The sequence below is a fragment of the Pagrus pagrus genome (assembly GCF_965226575.1).
Source record: "Pagrus pagrus genome assembly, chromosome: 1".
NCBI lineage: Eukaryota > Metazoa > Chordata > Actinopteri > Spariformes > Sparidae > Pagrus > Pagrus pagrus.
Genome location: NC_140185.1, coordinates 7,243,282 through 7,262,045, shown reverse-complemented (window position 1 = coordinate 7,262,045; position 18,764 = coordinate 7,243,282). Strand labels below are relative to the sequence as shown.

Genomic DNA, 18,764 nt, shown 5'->3' with positions numbered 1-18,764 from the left:
TCAGACAGGGCTAGTGCTGAGAGCTCTGGGGGCAGAGGGGGCAGGTGGGTGGAGGGGTGCCAGCTGGGAGGCTGGACCCCCAGACAGACGTGGGAGGCAACCAAGGGCTTCGACTTCCCTGCTCCTACACTGCTGGCGTCAGGTCGCGAGTAGACAGCGCGAAGCCCCTGAAGCCTCTCCAAGCCCCACTCCTCCATGGAGAAGCTATTTGGAACACTTTCATTATTAACCCCTTCTTCTGCCTCTCCTCCACCCCCTGCTCCTCACTCCTGACACCAAACCTCCGCCCCCATGCCTTCCTTTTCAAGCTCTCTCTGATCCTGCTGTCTGGGCTGACACTACATAGTGTGGCTGGACCTCAGGAAAGAACATTTGAATTCAGACAGTAGTGGAGAGAAAGAGCATGAGATTGTGACTCGAGTCAAAATGATTATATGGAAGTGCAAAGAGGGGAAATATATGAAATATGAATATATTAATATTCATATAAACTTAACCGGTTTAACTGGTTCATGTCCAGATTATTTGAAGGTAACTGGCACTTTAATTTGAATGTAATTTAAAATGTTGTTTTCACACACATTGTTTTTCTAAGCTGGTGGTTAGAGTTACATCTTGATATTGTAATTGTAGCCATTCCACTGGCAATTGGAAGGATCAGTACGATCAAAATTACTCAAAATTCAAGGTGGGTCATCTCAGAAAACTGAGGGGCAGCTGAATAAACTGTACCAAAACCCTGAAACACTCACTGTCATAGTGAATGTGTTGGAGAAAAGTAGACGCAGAGCAACATTAGCATCAATTCAGAGGAAAGTACAACATCAAGCGACAAGGCCAACTGCATCACAGTGTCTGTGTTCTGACCAAAAAGCTGAACTTGAACACACCACAGAGACTACAGTGAATGGCAAACTAGCTCTTATGTTCTGTACCTACTTGAGAGGAAATGAGTCTCCACACCAGCAGGCGGCATTCTGTATTCATCATTAAAAAAACAATATGATAAAGCAGCGTTTGCCGCTGGTATCACTCTCACCTCTCTCTTGTTAATATAGCCACCTCTATTGAATATGTCTGATAAAAGTTGGCACTGACAAAGAGACAGAGGTGAAACATACGGAGAAACTGCTCTAAATGGGCGAGATCATGGATAATAAAGCAACAGACTCAGTGGGCTTTCTACTTCTCTTCCTGTTTCTCTAACCACGCACTGATTTGCTTCGCCCAACACCCAATCAAAGTGATTTCTCTCATAGTTGGGCTCCATCACCAATTCATTGTGTTCAGTTGCCAACAACACACTGCAAAAACTAAGGCCATGGAAGCTCAGCGACTGCTACGAAATTGGCTGATGGCCGAGGGCCCTAAGACCAACATTTACTCCACATAGCTTTATTTTGTTCTCCGCCCACTCTTGAGAAAAATATCCCTCTCTTTAGCTGCTGTATGAAAGGTTGTGGGCAGCAGAAAACTTACACTAAAGATGCTAGAACATTGGATGCCAATTCCCTGTGAGGTGGTCACAACGAGTGACACTTAGTCATTCGTGAATTGTTAATATAATGTCAGTTGGTGTGGCTTTAAGAGTACGAGCATTTTTGTGAGCTGCATTTCACTTTTACATATGTAGCCTCAAAAAGCACAGAGAGCACTAGCTATTAAATCAATCCGGGAGAACCGGCTCACATTGCTTCGTTTCTCCCTTACTTATTTCACTATCATTCGTACTTGACGGCATGTAGAAACACCTTGTTGTGTTTGTTTCCAGTGTGCTGACATAGAGGACAAAGGGGGGAGAGAGGGACTCTCACTGTTTCTGGCATGTTTAATTAAACCAAACCGAATTACGTGTTTGAAGTTTGAACACAGGGGTAAACAGCCTCTCTGATTAACCTATTTAAGTTTAATTAATTATTTTGTCAATTATTGAGTATTTAAATCGACTGAAAAATCAAAAACAGCATCCATACAAGCAACTTAGCCTACTGCGTAATACCCACGGAATCAGAAACCAAGTCATAGTCTGACCTGTTCAAATAATTAATTCAATAAACGCACACAGTGCTTTGACTGAGTAATCCAGGGAGAGCCACTTTGATTTTTATTAGCATGCATGGTGCTACTGTTGTACAGCTACTGTTAATTATTGAGAGCTTCATGAGTGCAGAAGGAAAACAGTAGAGCTTATTCGCCAGACGTGTTGGAGTCAAGGTTGCACAGCCAGTTTACAGCCTTACATGTTCGCGGTAACATGTAACAACATGGCTTAACTGGATCAGGCTAAATTTATAAATGGGGGACAGCAGACTTAAGCTCGGCAACAAAGAGGCATTCTTGTTTCCTCCTGTGTTAACACCCTGTCACCTTCATGTCCCAGCCCACAACCCTGCTGTGTCATTTTTCAGTCTCTCTCAAGCGTTAGCATCAAATCAGTATGTACACACAGACCATTTAGAGACTTCAAAGTTCAGCGTTGGCTGCAGGGGTGAAAGCTCACGTCCCACTAACATCCCTCGACAGGCCTGGGGGCTGGCAGATAAAAAGCTTAAAACCCAAACAGCAAAGAATCTCTCCCCTGGTTTGTGCCTCTCCAGCCTCACTCAGATCAATGTGTTTTAACCTTGCCGCAAAGGATCTTTCATAATTTGAACTCCACGTCAGAAGGCACTTTACAGACCCGTACAGCTGTTGACAGGGACAGGGTGTGTTGGGGAAAGAGTTCCACTGAATCTTTTCTCCTGTCGCCCTGGTTGGAGGATAACACTGGTGAGGAGGATCCAGAACAAAAGAGCTAAAGCATAACAAGTGTTCCTTTCAACTCATTTCAACTTGAGATGCTGCTGTCTGGAGGGATGCAAAAAAAAAGTAAGTGTGCAAAAGCCTTGCTACTTTCCCAACGCATTATCATCTGTCTCGCTTTAGTGATGTAGGCAACTGACTCAGGGCCGGAGAGAGAAAGCTGAGCAGACATGGGAAGAGCGAGGCTCTCGGCGGGACACAGAAGTGGAGGTTGCCTAAAAGACTAACACATTTGACATTTGCTTTGTCAACACTTAGAGATTTTTTGACTTTGTGTCGAGTTTGTTCTCCAGCACTGATGTTTTCTTTAGTGGCAGTGAATCGTAGTCCCAGCAGATTGCCTTAGCTCTTATACAGTCCACCTCCCACACAGTTCATTGTTCACACTTTGACAAAGTCACACCACATGTCCTTGGGGTAATGTCATTTTACTTCACAACACAATGGCACTCCATATTTGAGTGATGTATAGCTTCTCTCCGCAGACACTAAACCAACCAAGACTTAAGAACACCCATCCATCAGTCATGTGTATGATTCAATATATGCATACAGTCCCTACCAAGCAGAGCATTTGCAGACTTAGAATATCAAATACATACATTTATAAACAGCATCTGCTTTGGTATCTTTGATACCATGTTTTCAAATCTCAGTTTTTATTTTTTCACAGATGTCCTTGAGATACGGCCGCGTCCAAACATTCTTGCAGGTCACAGTGTTAATAAAATGCATTGCGGTTCTCAAAGGGAAAATTTCACACACTTCCAGACTGAGCAAAATATGGGAATGGGTGCCCTGAATGTCTACAGGCAAGCAATGATATCCAGGCTCAATCCTGCAGCTTTTATCCTGGAGCTAATATCCATACTGCGTGTGTGCCACATTTATTTCGAAGCGTATCACATTGCAGCAGGAAAGCACATGCCTATGCTATACCTCATCATTAGCTAATGGATACAATGCTATTGATGGGGAACAATTGCTTCACCATCACATTGTATCACGGCATTATACGCTAATGCGTTTGCCTCAAGGTGAGAGATTCAGGTGTGGTGACGGGGATTCCTCAGGACCATACACCTGCAAACATCTTGATGAACAAGTTTCATGACCATTGTCTTTTCTTTTCTGAACGGCTGATGCTAATGTTGCCCATGAGCAAGGCAATTAACCAGCAACTGCTTCGATGAAGTGGTAGAAGACTGCAGCTTTCACATGTGATGTTAGCATTGCCAAGACAAGAGGCAACTTAAGGTTCAGGCCATCTGCTCTTATGGTGATGATAATGTGGGTATCAGCAAAACTGAATTCAACCAAAGTTGTAATTGAATATAAGAATGAGGGCTGGGCCAGTTTACAATATGGAACAATATGCCTCGAGTAAAGCTACAGCTACAGCTGAGTGTGCAAGACTTTAGTGTCATAGTGTATTTTAAATGGAAGAAAAACAGATTTAGGCAATATATACTAAAAAACAAATGCTCCTTTAGCCCTCAAGACACGCAGGGTGCAGACCCCAGCGTCTTAATATTTAATGGTATACTTTTGAATGAAACCTTCTTTCATAAGGCACAGAATTTCACTAGAAAGTGATACGGAGAAGGCAGAGCAATCTGGCCTCATGTTACCACAACATTAAGAATTAAAAGCTTCATTTTTATACAGTTATTGCGTGGGAGGAGAGCCAGGCTTGGCCCTGAAATCTTTGACTGAATCTGGGGTCATGGATCGCAGCCCAGGTGCCAGAATGAAATGTCGGCAGTTAACATTTCTGCAAATCACGGATGTTCAAATGTGTTCATGTCATACATCCCATCTGTGTCATAACATGTTCACATTACATGTTTTTGACTTGACTTTCAATAGGGGAAGGAGGAGCGGATGTTGGTTGCATTACAGTTTGGTGAGAAGGTTGCCAAGCCATTGACTGCAGTTCAAGATTTGTTTCAATTTCTGTACAAGACCTCGGGAAATCTTTGTCTGTGTTTGTGTCGACCAAAACTGGCATTTTAAAGGTGCATTGTATAGTTTTGTAGAGGATATTTTACTCAGAATTTTAATATTTCAGTATTAATGAGGCAGTAATACACACTCAGAAATATTGATTTGTTCCATTACTGAATACAAAAGCTGTTCTCAGAGGAAAATAAGGTCCCAAGGACACTGAAGCTAGAAAGGTGGCAGGGTCGTCCTTTAAGGTCAGTTTGTTGACTCAATTTATCCAATTTGTCATGAAAACGATTTAGTTGGTCTGGATATAGAAAATCAGTCAATGAATATCTTTCTCTTCTGATTAAAATTTAAACCCCAAAACTACATAGTGCTCCTTTAAACCATAATGTGATCTTTTCCTAAGCCTAACCAAGTGTTTTTTTTTCTTTTTGTCTAAACCTTACCAGATCATAAGTACAGCGCTGTTACAACATACAATTTTGAAAATTGAACCAAAAGAATTGCAACATAAAGAAATTCAAAGTCAATAAATGTGTGGTTTACAGAAACGTACATTGCCAACATTATTCTGGCCATTAGGTTTTACATAGATTGGTAAATATTGCAACATAAATGACTGCCTTATAAATAGATGATGATGACAATGAATAATATTTCACATATCTTACATGTCTTAATTGGAAAAGGCTATATTAAGAAAAAGGCCTAATTTAATATTGTCACATTCTGAATAGTAGAAAACTAGTGTGCATGTAAATATACAGTAGTCACTGTAGAATGGTCCTGCATTAGTAGAGCCCATGGCCATGTTTTGTCTAATGGCAGTCAGTGAGAGAGAATGAAGAGTTCAGACATTTCCAGCTAGTTTCTAGGTTTTACCTTTTTCAGCCGAAGAATCCCTTCTTGTGTCTGTGTGTCCGTGAAAATCTCGAACATGCCTTGCTCATCTCCCTCCACAATGCTGTATGTAGACTTGGAATTCTCGCCGATGTCTCGGTCATTAGCTTTCACCTTGCCGCCCATTTTCCCTATCGGTAGGTCTTCAGGAATTATAAACTCGTACAAACCTGGGGAGAAACAGAGAAGCACTTTGTTTGCTAGAAATGTTGATCAAATTAATCAGAATTGTGGAAGCATATTACAGTACTGCATCATCATTACACATTACAGCAGTGAGAGAAGTGAGTTTCCAAGGAGCCTGCTTGATGAAATTTACAAAATAACATTTATTTTTCCCAATTATGGCCAATCAGAGAAATGCTCATTCAGAGCAGCAGTCATTTGTTTCTCCTCCTAATTTGATTTGGGATGTTTAAGGTTGTGAAGTTACTCACTTTTAGAGAACTTTGGCGGATTGTCGTTGATGTCCGTTAGCGTGACGGTGACGGTCGTGGTTCCTGACAAGCCACCCATGTGACCTCCCATGTCCTTAGCCTGAATGACCACCAGGTACTCCTCCCTCATCTCCCGATCCATCCCATGGAGAGCCACTTTTATGGTCGCTGGAGGTGGAAGCAGTTCATAACACATTAGTGCAATTATAAACATGACTGATATACTCTGCACATCATTTTAATGACGCTCATGCGAGTATGCAAAGGCAAGCACAAGTGAGGCGTACTGTAACCTTCACGCCCACCTTACTCTTATTATTTTAGACTGTGACTTCGCCATACAGGCTCTCCTTAACAAGCAGAGGTAAAGAATTCTACCCAGGTTTATTCTCTGAGAGTGCACCGTCTATGTGAGCATGGCAAGGTGGTCCCGACTGAGCCAGTCCCAGCACTGAAAATCAGCTGTGTTTGTTTGCTTTTGAATGTGTTGTTCCACCGTCTGCAGTCATTTGTATTCTGATTGAGTGTGAATTATGCTGTCTGTCTTGTATAATCTTGAATATTGTATGCAGAATGGACCTTATTGACTCTGCCACGGCGCTGAATATAAAAAGGGCTCAGCACCAGCATATACGGATAATCCACTCAGGAAACAGAGGCCTGCAGGATCATCAAATGAATATAAAACCCCTCATAAAAGCCAGGCTTTGGCATGACACCCTGCCTTGGTCCTGAGCTGCCTCAGACAATGAGAATATGCTCGGCGATGATGAAAAATGTGGGAGGGGTTTGGATGTTGTGCATGCCTGCATTTTCTATTCTTGAGATAGATTTTCCTCAGAGATGCTGCACAAATTCAGGGTCAGCTTTGCTTTTGGAGGTCACACACAGCGCTGATGATCTAAACAAGTTGAGGATGTGAAGGATAAGAGTTGGATATTCTCAAGAAAATAGCTACCTAACCTCATTAGCGAGATTGCATCGGAGGAAGGAGTGTTAACCTTCTCGTTCAGATAATTTGATAAATACATATCTTGTCAGCAAGCTTTTATTTCAAGATTGTGTCACCGGGGTTGGGTGTGTCTTTTCCTCCACCTCAAGCATTATACGTTGCTATTACCACTGTTCCCTCAGCGCTATAAAATATTAATGCCTCCACAGTTATGAAGGAACAAACAAGTTTCCTGACAAAAAATGATGCACATTTGGTGACCATGGGATCAGCACAACAAATCGATTTGGAGCGGTTGGCCACATTAGTGCCACAAGCCTCCCAGACCCACCACCATAAGTCTTCTTCCTCACAGTTTGTCTCAACCTTGTATTATATAGGCCTTTCTGTCTGTAACTGTGATGTCTGTGTTAGACCCTTCTTTTTTGAATTGACATTGACTTTACTGTACTTCCTCATTGTTTGAGGTCACTGCTATATATGTGAAAATAACAATAATAATTGCTAACTTTTTTAGGGTTAGCTGACACACCAGCGCAACTAATGTGTCACATTCTTTTTTTAAATAAAGGTTTTATTCAGATTGCTGGCAGTGTACCTCAGTCCTGGTCCTGGGAGCCGTGTTTAAAGGTTTCCCTGCCCCGATACGCCTGATTCAAATGAATGGATCTTTATTAGGCCTCAGCAGAGCTTGATGATGAGCCGATCATTTGAATGAGGTGTGCTGAAGCAAGGAAACGCTCACACTCACAGACTACAGTGAGGTATTCATGCATTTAGATTCTTCTTTTTTCATCAGTTGTAGTAAAGTAACTGATACTCAAATACTGGAAACCCACACACGCTCCTACACTACACCGGAAAAAAGAAATGTGTTATTATTTGAACATGCAAAAGACAATAGCTGTTCAAAAGAACAGACTAACTCAATTTGAAATCATTTGGGGAGATGTGCTTGTATTGAGTACATAAAAATGTGGCCTTCATACTTAAAGTTGGCTCAAGTAATGTGGTTTTTGGTCTTTTTTTTACACTATTCGTTTATTCCTGTGTAGGGCTGGAGGTTTGTAATGCCACAAAGAGTTCAAATACCACAGTGGTCGGGATCTAAGTTATTGTATTGAACTGATTTTTAGTTGCTGAGTGAACAGGATAGAGGTCATTGAGAAGGGAGAGAAACATGGTATTTGAGTTTTGTGTTTGTTCATTTATATTGAACATATTTCACTTATTTTGGTTGAGTTGAGCAGATTTGTTGAGTGTGTCATTTTGTACTCGTCCTTGACTTGAGTATTTTCTAATCTGGTACTTAATATTTCCACTCAACTACATTTTGAAGGCAAATGCTGTACTTTTAAACTGCACTACATTTATTTGATAACTTTAGTTACAGATTGAATGTTCATCAGATTGTTCAGTCAGATTAAAGAAACAAAAACCACTGAGACTGTTTGTTCTGAATATCAGATCGGATAATCAGCCAGGTTGACAGTCTGTCAACACGTAGTTTATAGTAGATACATACATGTTAACAATGCAGAATTTACCTTTACTTGTGCCTTTGATACTTAAGCACATTTATTGCCAGACAATCAGTAGTACTACATACAACACTAGCTTCTAGCGGCCAGTGAGAGGATGTCCATCACCCAAAAAAGTTTTTTTAAGGGTTGATCATTTACAAGATGCTCAATTTGTTCACACAAGTCATCTTTTAGTGTGACATGCATAAACAGATGCTGGGACCAGTGGCCTTACTTTGTGAATGCAGTAGTAGATAAGTGATCCCACAACACATGTGACCCATTTTATTAAAAAAGATGAATAAATTAATGTCCTTATTTAAAAAGCTGTTTCAAAGGCCGAAAAGTGTTTGCACAAGGATAGTTCAGTGTATTCTTGTTTTTTCCATTTTACTGCTTATAATCATAATGATGTTATTTAACAGAGCATTTTCACTACGCAAATCTTAGAGAAGACAACGTGATCAGTCAGTTAATCCAGAGAACCTCGAGGTGCTTTTACAGAGAAAGAAGCTGGTTGTAGAGGATATGTGTTGTAAACACTCTTATTAAGTGGATCAAGGAGAATTATTACAAAGAATATTAAAAGCCTTTATTAAGTCAGGCATATTAGAATTGGTTCTCAGGTTTAAGGACAGGTAAAACAAAACAGTTACTAAGTGAAACACCACAGGCAGTTTGCGGTGAATCGTCTCACTTGTCCTTGGACACATGGGACACAAAAAAAACACAGTCTGAAGGACAGAGCGAGGGAAGAAGATATCAGCATAATAAATAAAGGATATCAAAATAACTTTTCTCCTTCACATTATAATGTCTGCTGCAAAAATACAAGTGTATGCCTAGTGTGCACGAGCAACAATGACACTCTACATACTGTATTATGTCCAAGCAGGAAAAATGTCTGATTGGTACTAACAAGGTGGGCCTACCTCTCTTTTAGTCGCGCAAACAAATAAACCCGCGAATAAAAAGGGCAACACAAACAAGTCACATCTTCCTTGCATGCACACACACACACACACACACACACACACACACACACACACTTCAGTCACCCTGCTAGAAGCAACACTCTCATCTCTGTTGATCATCGTTAATTATTCAAATTAATTCCTAATCACTGAAAAGGGAGGATAGACAAACACTCATTTCCATAGATATTTGCCTCAACTTTTTTTTTTTTTCCACCGACCATTAACCAAGTGATGAATTGGGGCATGATGTTTATTTATTTATTGAATGCTTTTCATTTCCAATGTGGCGTTGTAAGTGTCAAACGCATTCAAATGGTTGTTTTCCCCCCTTACCTTTTATTTTTCATTAACATTCATTAAAACATCTGGCTCACTTGAATGAGCCATCTGCACGTGCTCCGCAATCACACAAAGCATGAATGCTAATCCTTAAATTGTCCGTTCAGCGCGCTTTCTATACCGACGCTCCGGCTGCAGACGCTCGGAGATTGTGGCGCCTATAGCAGCGAGGACGAGCCCAGTGATTTCTATGTTTCGAAAACTGAGCGCTCATCCTAATTATGTACATAAATTTTGAAACTCCCTTTCTTGGAGCTTGTTTATTGTGTGCTGTTTTCCAAATTGTGAGCAGTCGATTTCCATCTCATTTCTTATTAATGCAATTTCACCATTATTTAATCATATTGCTTACAGACACATGTTAAAAAGTCAGCTGAAAAAGCAATTAAAGATCCAATCTGGAATCTGATTTGGGATAACTTTATGCATGATGACGCTGCTGAAGAGTTTGCCTTGTGAAAGGAAGAAGTAATTATTATTGTTATTTTCAACTCATAACGCAATGATGTTACGCAGCAGCATACGAGTACTGGCCCATTTAGCATGTAGGACGGCCAATCATCTAATGGAAACACGCAACTGAGCGATGCTCACGCTCTGCTCATATGAATTCTATAATCTTGTAGTTTTAATGATGAGTTTCACGCAGCCCATTGTTGAACCATATCACTGAGTTGACCTAGCGAAACCAGGACAAAAGAAAGCGTTGCGTCTGTCCTGATGTGTCCCACTGATAGAGGCTATTTTGTCCTCAGCCACCTCCATGGCTAGCCTTTACTTCCTGTCTGGTTTCAGTCTTATTAAGCACTGTCCCGACTGCTTCAGTATAAGGGCCCGGGGTGTTTATATTGTGCAGATTGCAATCACATGTGAGTCATATTGTGTGTATGTATGCGTTCCATGTGTGATGTCATTAACGGCTGTCTGACGAAGCTCTGTGTGAGATCAAAAAACGTTACCTGATTAAATTTATCCGGACTTACTGGCACAGTGTGCAGCCGATCAGCTCCGTGGCTCTTACTATACTTCATGTTTTAATTAAAGCTATACACTCCTCAGTTTTGTTGTAGTGCCCCCAGTAATACACATTTTTGCCCCAGTGTACTGTTTTTGTTTCCAAACATAAGTGTGCGTGAGTGCGCAGCTGTAGCGAGAGAGGCAGCGAGCCTGGGAGTCTGAGTTAACAGCAGCCTCATGCAGTGATAATCTACAAGCGTTTCAAAAAACAGATGGGCTGAGTTACCTGCAGTCCTGTTGTTGTTACACAACTTTTAAAGCAATAACCAACATTGTCAGCTCCCTTTTAGCGTGCATCTGCTAATGTTGTCCCTCACAGGCTGGCTGAAAAGAGATGGTTACATAATAATGGCAACACTCAACACTTGTTAACATGTTGCCATGTGGTTTCCTGATAAGTGCTTTTTGTGTTTTACTATGAGTCCCCCCTTTTTTTTCCTTTTAGAAAATGTATGCATGATTAGCCTAATGCACACCAACCTCAGGTGGACGAGCAGGTCGGGAAGCTGTTGCATCTCCACCTGCTGGAACCTGTACAACCTCTGATACCTGTCGGCAGCGCGCTTACATTAAAAAAACACCTTCTCCCTCGCTGCTGTCGCCTCTCACTTTCTTTTTCAGTTAAATCCACAGTGTTGGCAGCACAGGGAGCTCTGCTGCCAAAACTCAGGCAACATAATGAATGCATTTAAATTGATTTTAAACTATAAACAACGCTAAAATATTAATAAATTCTAATTAATTTGTTAGTTAAATCCCTCATAACAGATACTGCAAGAAGGATGACCCTCCAGCCTAACTGCCTGCTTAGAGGAGCATCTGTCGATATACAGCACAATGTGCACATTATTATAAATTCATATGATCAAGATGGCTTCTTGATGTTTCATCCCATGTTGTCACATTTTACCAAGTAGCCTCGACTTCACACTCAAAATGCAAAACTGATTTAAATATTCAAATATTTCTATTCTGTTATCCTGTGGTCTCCTCTACATGTATTAACTGGAATATATCTAAATATTCGTCATCTACATAACTGTTTATCCCTCTGTCTTTTTAAAAAATTCAAACAATGCTTGGTACACTCGAGCTGTCCTGTGAAAATGATGTATCTGCAGTGTCAAATGTTCATTAGCTAAGAAAAACTGACCTGTGTTCAGCGTTGTCACAACACCTTTTGAAAGTATTCAAGTAGGTTTCCATAATGTTTTATGCTGTTAAAAATTATGTTGTTTTTTTCATCAATTTGAAGATAAAGCAATATTAACTGGAAGAACAATGAAGCACAAGGACCTTTTAGAAAACGTTGATGCCTTCAGGCAAGCGTGAACAGCTTACATTTATTTTGTCGTTTCTAATGCTATTTTAATCACTACTGGAATGTGGCTGTACTAGATACAATATTGATAGTTTTTACCATGGTCTGGGTGAATGCTCGATTCTGATTGGCTCCAGGGTGAGCTATTAATTCCTGATAAACACCTATGAAACTACTCAAGTAGCTCCAGTGAAGCTGTCTGTTCATTGTTCTAAAATAGTGTGCGATAGCCTGTATCTAAAATGAGTGACATCAGCTGACTGCAGACACCTCTTAATAAAAATCTGAATATCTTATTTACAACACTGACTGTGCCTGCAGGAAGTAGCCTGCCCTTACCTGTTTTTTTGAGTGACTGTGAAAATATCATTTTAGAATTGCAAAACGCGCATTAAAATTTCCCACTGCATACTGCCTGTTTAAAAGTGGCAATATTCAGTTGTTTGTTGGTTCTGATACACAGTTGGGCTCTGAAAGCTTAAAACAGACGTCCCAGTTGACCTTTCTTAATATTTGCACCGTACATTAAATTAGACACTTTAAGGTGAAGTTATTCCTAACAGCCAGTTGGACATACTTACTCAAATATAGCCTACAACTTGACCTGGGGTGACGCTGTAAGCTCATTTATCTACGCTGAAGCGGCTAATGAAAAAGGCCAGATGTTTAAATACTTGGAGGTTCTGGCCCGATGTACCTGGCCCTGTCTGGAAGAAAAGGACTATTGAAATAATCCTCAGATGTAATCACTGTCTCACTGTAAAGCCTATTTCTTCCCTTTTTGTCCCACTCTGGGCGTGGCGTCCATTCATTACATTTTGTGATACATTATGCTTTCCGTTGGTTAGAAACAGACAATGGATTCTGGTCACTGTATTAATAGCTCCCATTAAATTTAATGAAGCAACGTTTCGATCTCACAGAGATCTCCGTCAGGCTTTGTCAGGCAAACAATGAGTAACAGCACTGAGAGCTTCGCCTGCTCCACAGAGGTGCTCTCATTCAGTCCTCCTTTTTTTTTTTAAGTCATACACTTTGACCTCCGTATTATGTCGGGATATTATACTGCATTCTGTTTATAGTGTAATACTTCAGCTGGTTCTGCAACTCAGGGCCATCCCGCACAGGTGACTCCTGAATCCGATGTGTCAAACATGCTCCAAAATGGCCGCCAGTGTGTGCCGCTACTGTATGTCTCCTAATCAGATTTATGATGGAGGAACACAACCCTCACAACGTTTGTGCCTGCAGAACAGAGATTAATCTTAAAGTCCTAAAACACAGCACAGAACTGCACTTACCTGAGTTGGGGTCTATGGAGAAATATGGTTGCCCCTCCAGTATGCTGTAGACTAGTTTAGCGCTGTTCCCGTACACTGGATCATCAGCATCTGTAGCTGTCACCCGGGTAACTGGGGTACCTGTGGGGCACAGAGACAGAGTTATGAACTATAACTCTATAGGCAATCATCGCTACATAGCTGTGAGCTGGAATCTGGAAGTGCTGAGCCAATCAGGATGAGTATATTCAGCCCTCTGTGGGGTTGATTTCTTCAAAAATGCGATCGCATCAGTATCAGACATGCTTGATATATGCAGCTCATTGCCAATTTTGTTCCTCTGGAATCCCAGCAGTGTACATGGCATCTGAGCTTTTTTTTATCTGTATATTTTGAGTTTAGTCAGTAAGGAACAGCATCAAAAATGTTGTGATGGGGACGGCTGAACAGCAGCTGGGCCTTTTGGTTCACCTTTTCAAAAAAATGAAGGCTTTCTGTAGCTTTGTCACAATTTCAATGGAACATGACCTCGATATATATGTAGCAAACTGGTACCACGCACTAGTATTTGAAAATCATAAACCACTTTGAGTTGATACAAGCAATTAAATAATGATAAACTTAAAATGCAAGAAGAATTTAACATTCTGTGCTTTTGTAAAGTTTATATGTAAACAGAGCGGTAATAAACCCATAGCTGCTAACTGGGCACTTATAACCGCAGGTGGCAGCTCTGTGAAATACAAAGGTGGAAACAAAATCTGAATCTGGTGAGACAAAAAAGATCCTTTCCTGCTTTTCTTAAAGTTTTGCACTACTCTCCCTTAAACACCCAGCCCTGACTCCTTTTTAATCCCTTCTCCCGTCAAGGAATTTTTGAGCACTCCCTTACGACAATGAAATAATAAACAAATAAGTCTTTTTTAGAAAAAACCCCCCCCAAAAACATGATATCTGAGCAGGCGTGTGTACCCACAATCCAACTGCATCTTGTATTTCGCCACAACATGCCCCTTAATTCATCTTCCAGCGGTGTGTGTACAGTTCATGCGTCAAAGTGTCAATTACGCGAGGCAAATGTGACATGACTTCAGATGAAATATGGTATAATGGCTGTTTGGTCTAACTGAGCAAACCAGTCATGTCAGTGTTGATTAGTCATTTAGCCTCTTGTAATGCTAGCTTCCACTGCACATGTTGGCCAGTGTGCAAATCAACGTGACAGTGATGGATGTCTCACATACTTCTTGTAACACAGCGAGGAAAGTAACCGCATTGCTGTCTCCATGGCCGTGTTAGATTCTACTTTTATTTCCGTGACTACTGCAGACCCCTAATACACACACTGACAGTTGTGTTGAACACTTGAAAACACTCCGCTGAAGGTTACAAGATAATCAAACGTATGTATGTCTTTGAGTGTTTACTCGTATCGCAGACTTCAAGTCTAACACACAAAGAAAACTCTTTACCTTCTGAGAAGAGTTTGCCTAATTAAAAGTTTGGCTACGTTAATGTAACTGTTGGAACATGTATTCTAAATGCTAATCGGATATCACTCCTTTAACACTGGAGCAATTAGCCATTACCTTCACACCAACAATACTCAATGTAGCAGAAATTAGGTTCTTTAATAAAACAGCTCTTTGCAGAAAATGTATGCAAGGACCTTCATCAATATATCAGCTGTGCTAAACGCTCAGGGCAAATCAGAAAATAGATTAGTGACAATTTAATCCACCATTCAGGCCTCTATTATACGCCATCAAGAAAAAAATCCACTGAAAAACGGAATATAAAGAGACTATTAACGCAATTAAACTCATCCATTTTAATTCATGGTGACCTAGCTCCTCATCAGTCTCAGTGTGAGGGACTGTGCAAGAGAGGCGGATAGGAAGAGGGAGAGAAAAGATGCTGACGTGCTGACAGTGAGCAACACGCTGGCAGGAAGCTACAGATGGTATGGTAATTGTTTCTGTGAAAGATATTTAGAGGTGTTCTGACAACAAAGAGAGACGTCCCTCATCGCAGACGGCACAGGTCCTGCCACAGGCAACAAAGTCTGTCCACTGCAGACGAAAAGGCTTGTAGTAAAGACCTGCGCCAAGCACGACTTCTGGCTCAGATGATTCAGAGGTGTCAGTCATGAATTAAAACATGAAAGTAAAAAGCGCCAGATGTGTTGGAAACACAGCCTCTGCAAAGTCTTAAGTGTGTAACCCACGAATCAGACATCTGTATTCTGTTGGAATATTGTCTTTTACTGCCTCTGCAAGCACTGACAGCACCCCGACTGATCTGCTGACCAATGCACTGGACCGGTACATCCGCCCCCACCCTGGTGCCCCAATGTTCGAAAAATTGCCATGCCCTCTTTGATGCCCTATGTTAGATAAAACATGATAAAGTGCTCTCTACTGTGGCCCTAAGTGCAAAAAAGTGATGAAGTTCCCTCCAGGGCTCCTTTTCAGGGGAGAAAACAAAATGCTGTTCCATACAGCCTGCCCTACATGCTGGAGAATGAGTTGGCCTCCGTGTGCTTCTAAAGGGTTTTTTTTCCTGTGTGCTTTTTAGAAGTTCAACCCTAAACTTGATGTTTCTTGCTGTTCAGTTCTCTATCCTGTGTTGTGATAACTCTGTGCCTATGGTCTGGTTAGGTTTAAGCACAAAAAGCACTTGGTGAGGGATGGGAAAAGATCCTGTTTGGGCTTAAAATCCTTGTTTTGTTCACCACAAACATGGCTGAATACTGTCCCGGTACATAGCCTATGACATGTGCAAATGTGAATGTATCGCTTGTTTGCAGAAATGTTAACTGCCTTCTCATGAAAAAAATATTCATCTATTTTTTTAAATTTTTATTTATAACCTGATGTGAGTTACGAGACTGAATGTAGCTATTTTAACTCAGAGAATGATCCTTTCCTGAACAAGCAGTTTTAGAGCCATGCCTAACTAAAATGGTGACAGTTTTTGAATGATTATAACAGTCTATAAGTCATAATATAGAGACTGTTTTTTAGGAAACTTTATTTTGAAAGTGAAACCGGACATTGCATATTACATATTATGGCTAACTTGACCACGAAGCCCTTCACGTGCAAAACTGATGCTAAGGAGGCAGGTGAAGCATCTTATAGTTTGAAGCGTAGGCCCTTGACCAAGTTGAGTGAGTGAGAACATGTTGAGCCCACTACATTCAGCCGCTGCCCTTTGTATTTACTGGACCAATGTGCTGCCTTGTGAATACTGAACATAAGTCTATCATACATGAAGGTCAAAACAAACTCTTGCATTTACGCCGAAGACCAAACCACTCCAGTGTAACCACGGCAAAACAGAAAGGGCCTTTCATAAATAGCACGACACTGAAGATGCTTCTCAAATCTATGCGGTGCAGTTTTTGAACAATCTTTATGACATCAGCTACACATGTCAACCATTGATTAATAGTCTCTGTGGCCTTGTGACAGCAAAACAAAGCAAAAACCCACCTTTGCACTCTAACTGGAGGAGCAGTTTCACTGTTGTAGCCCAATTATTCCACATTGAGAGAGCCTCAAGTGGTCCTTTGAGACGGAGGTGTTCTAGTAATTCATAGTCTTATGATGACCCTCGCTGTTGTGTTGCCAAAGCTTACCTTGTAAATTTCATACTGCTTGTTACACCCCGTGCCTTCTGCAGTGTTTAGATCACAGCAGATCAATGAGCGCTCTCTCTTTTTTCTGTGTTTCTGCTCGCTGCGATAAGACACAGCGAAAAAAAAAACAGCATGTTATAACTTGATGTGAGCTGCTGATAGACTTGGAATTTCCTCTTCTTGAATCCACTTAACAGCCACTCTGATCACTTAATCTCAATTTACATGAAGTAAATAGTGAGCCTGATATTTCAGTTATCACATTTCAAAAGCTATTAATACTGCGTGCCACCGCATTGACCGTTCTCACCATTAGCGGCGTGTGTGTTGTGGAAAATATCGCATTACTTTCATTCTACACACCATATAGGATGACTCCTCAGAATGAGGTTATGGACAATACACGGTCTAAAAAGCTGGCATTATGTGGAAATCTCACACAAACATGTTAGATAAGTCAATAAAATTTCAAATAAAGTGGTTGACAGAATGAAGGGAAACATAATTATATGAATTATATCCCACCACCAAATTGGTGCGCTCATGCGGTAATGCTGGGAAGCACATTATATCCTGTGTGCCATAGATGTTTGCCAATTGTCAAATGAATAAAATGAGAGACAGCTACGGAAATTGCACCTCATTTTTTTTCCGGAGATACAGAGACTTATCTGCCTTAAAGTTAAATTACTACTACTACAGAGGGAGACGGCAGCCATCTACACAGCCCTAATTATGAAAAGTACCTTCATACTTCTAAAAGGTGACTGACTATTGCAAACAGGCTTTATAAATTCAGTTACACTATGGATTGAAGTGGGGGAAGTAGCGGGTAGGAAAAAATCTTCATAAAAACAGTGGAACCGGCGAAGCATGAAATAGCTCCCTCTTTCTTTCCCTCCCACCGGGGTAAAATGCTCCTCACCACCCCTGATAAAAAAATGAGGGATTAGGAAAGCCAGTGTTTTGGTCCTGTTTCAAATCAGTGCAGATTAGCTCGTCCTTCCTCTTGATAATGCACCGAAATTTCAGGGACACTGCAGAAATGGATGCAGCTCTGGGCCAGGCAATGGGCACAGAAACTCAATTGTAGGAGGAATATTGTCTCTGGCTTTTATTTGAAGCCGGTAGCATTGTGGCATTTACAATAATAGCAACACAGCACCTATAAACTTCCAGGGATGAAAATGCTCAATGGTTGCTAAAAACAGAAAGCGTGCGGGGAGGATTAGGCATGTAAAAAGCCTACAATGGAAATGGAGAAACGTACACCCGGAATGCATCTGATGTTGTGCGCAGTGCACCGCTCTGGCATGTCTGTTTACCTAAGAAGTGTTCCTTTTTACACAATCCTCGGTCAAACCTGTTAGAGATGTGCAAGTAGGCGCAATCACGCTGTGTCCTGTCTGAATGGATTAGTCTCACTTTCCTCCTGCTGTCTAGCAGATGCCCATGACACTGAAAGATTGCACATAACCTTGCAAATCTCCCTCTGTTGGTTTGGGCAGTGGCCCGCAGAGTGACACGCATTAAACATGTATGAAAAATACAGCCTGCATTTACGGCTGTTTTCCCGCGCTAAGTGTAATCTCATTAATCATGTCGCGAAGTTCACAGGAT

The 18,764-nt window shown here is 41.1% G+C and overlaps 1 protein-coding gene across 2 annotated transcripts in view; it reads right to left on the bottom strand.

Moving 5' to 3' along the window:
- The window catches only part of cdh8 (cadherin 8), a 104,322-nt gene that overhangs the window by 23,936 nt on the left and 61,622 nt on the right, over positions 1 to 18,764 (bottom strand). For both annotated transcript variants that reach the window (XM_084352934.1, XM_084352935.1), the window contains exons 4-6: positions 13,523 to 13,642; positions 6,093 to 6,260; positions 5,638 to 5,825 (exon numbers count right to left, since the gene is read on the bottom strand). In XM_084352934.1, the coding sequence (XP_084209060.1) occupies positions 5,638 to 5,825; positions 6,093 to 6,260; positions 13,523 to 13,642 (476 nt within the window). The remainder of the gene's footprint in view (positions 1 to 5,637; positions 5,826 to 6,092; positions 6,261 to 13,522; positions 13,643 to 18,764) is intronic.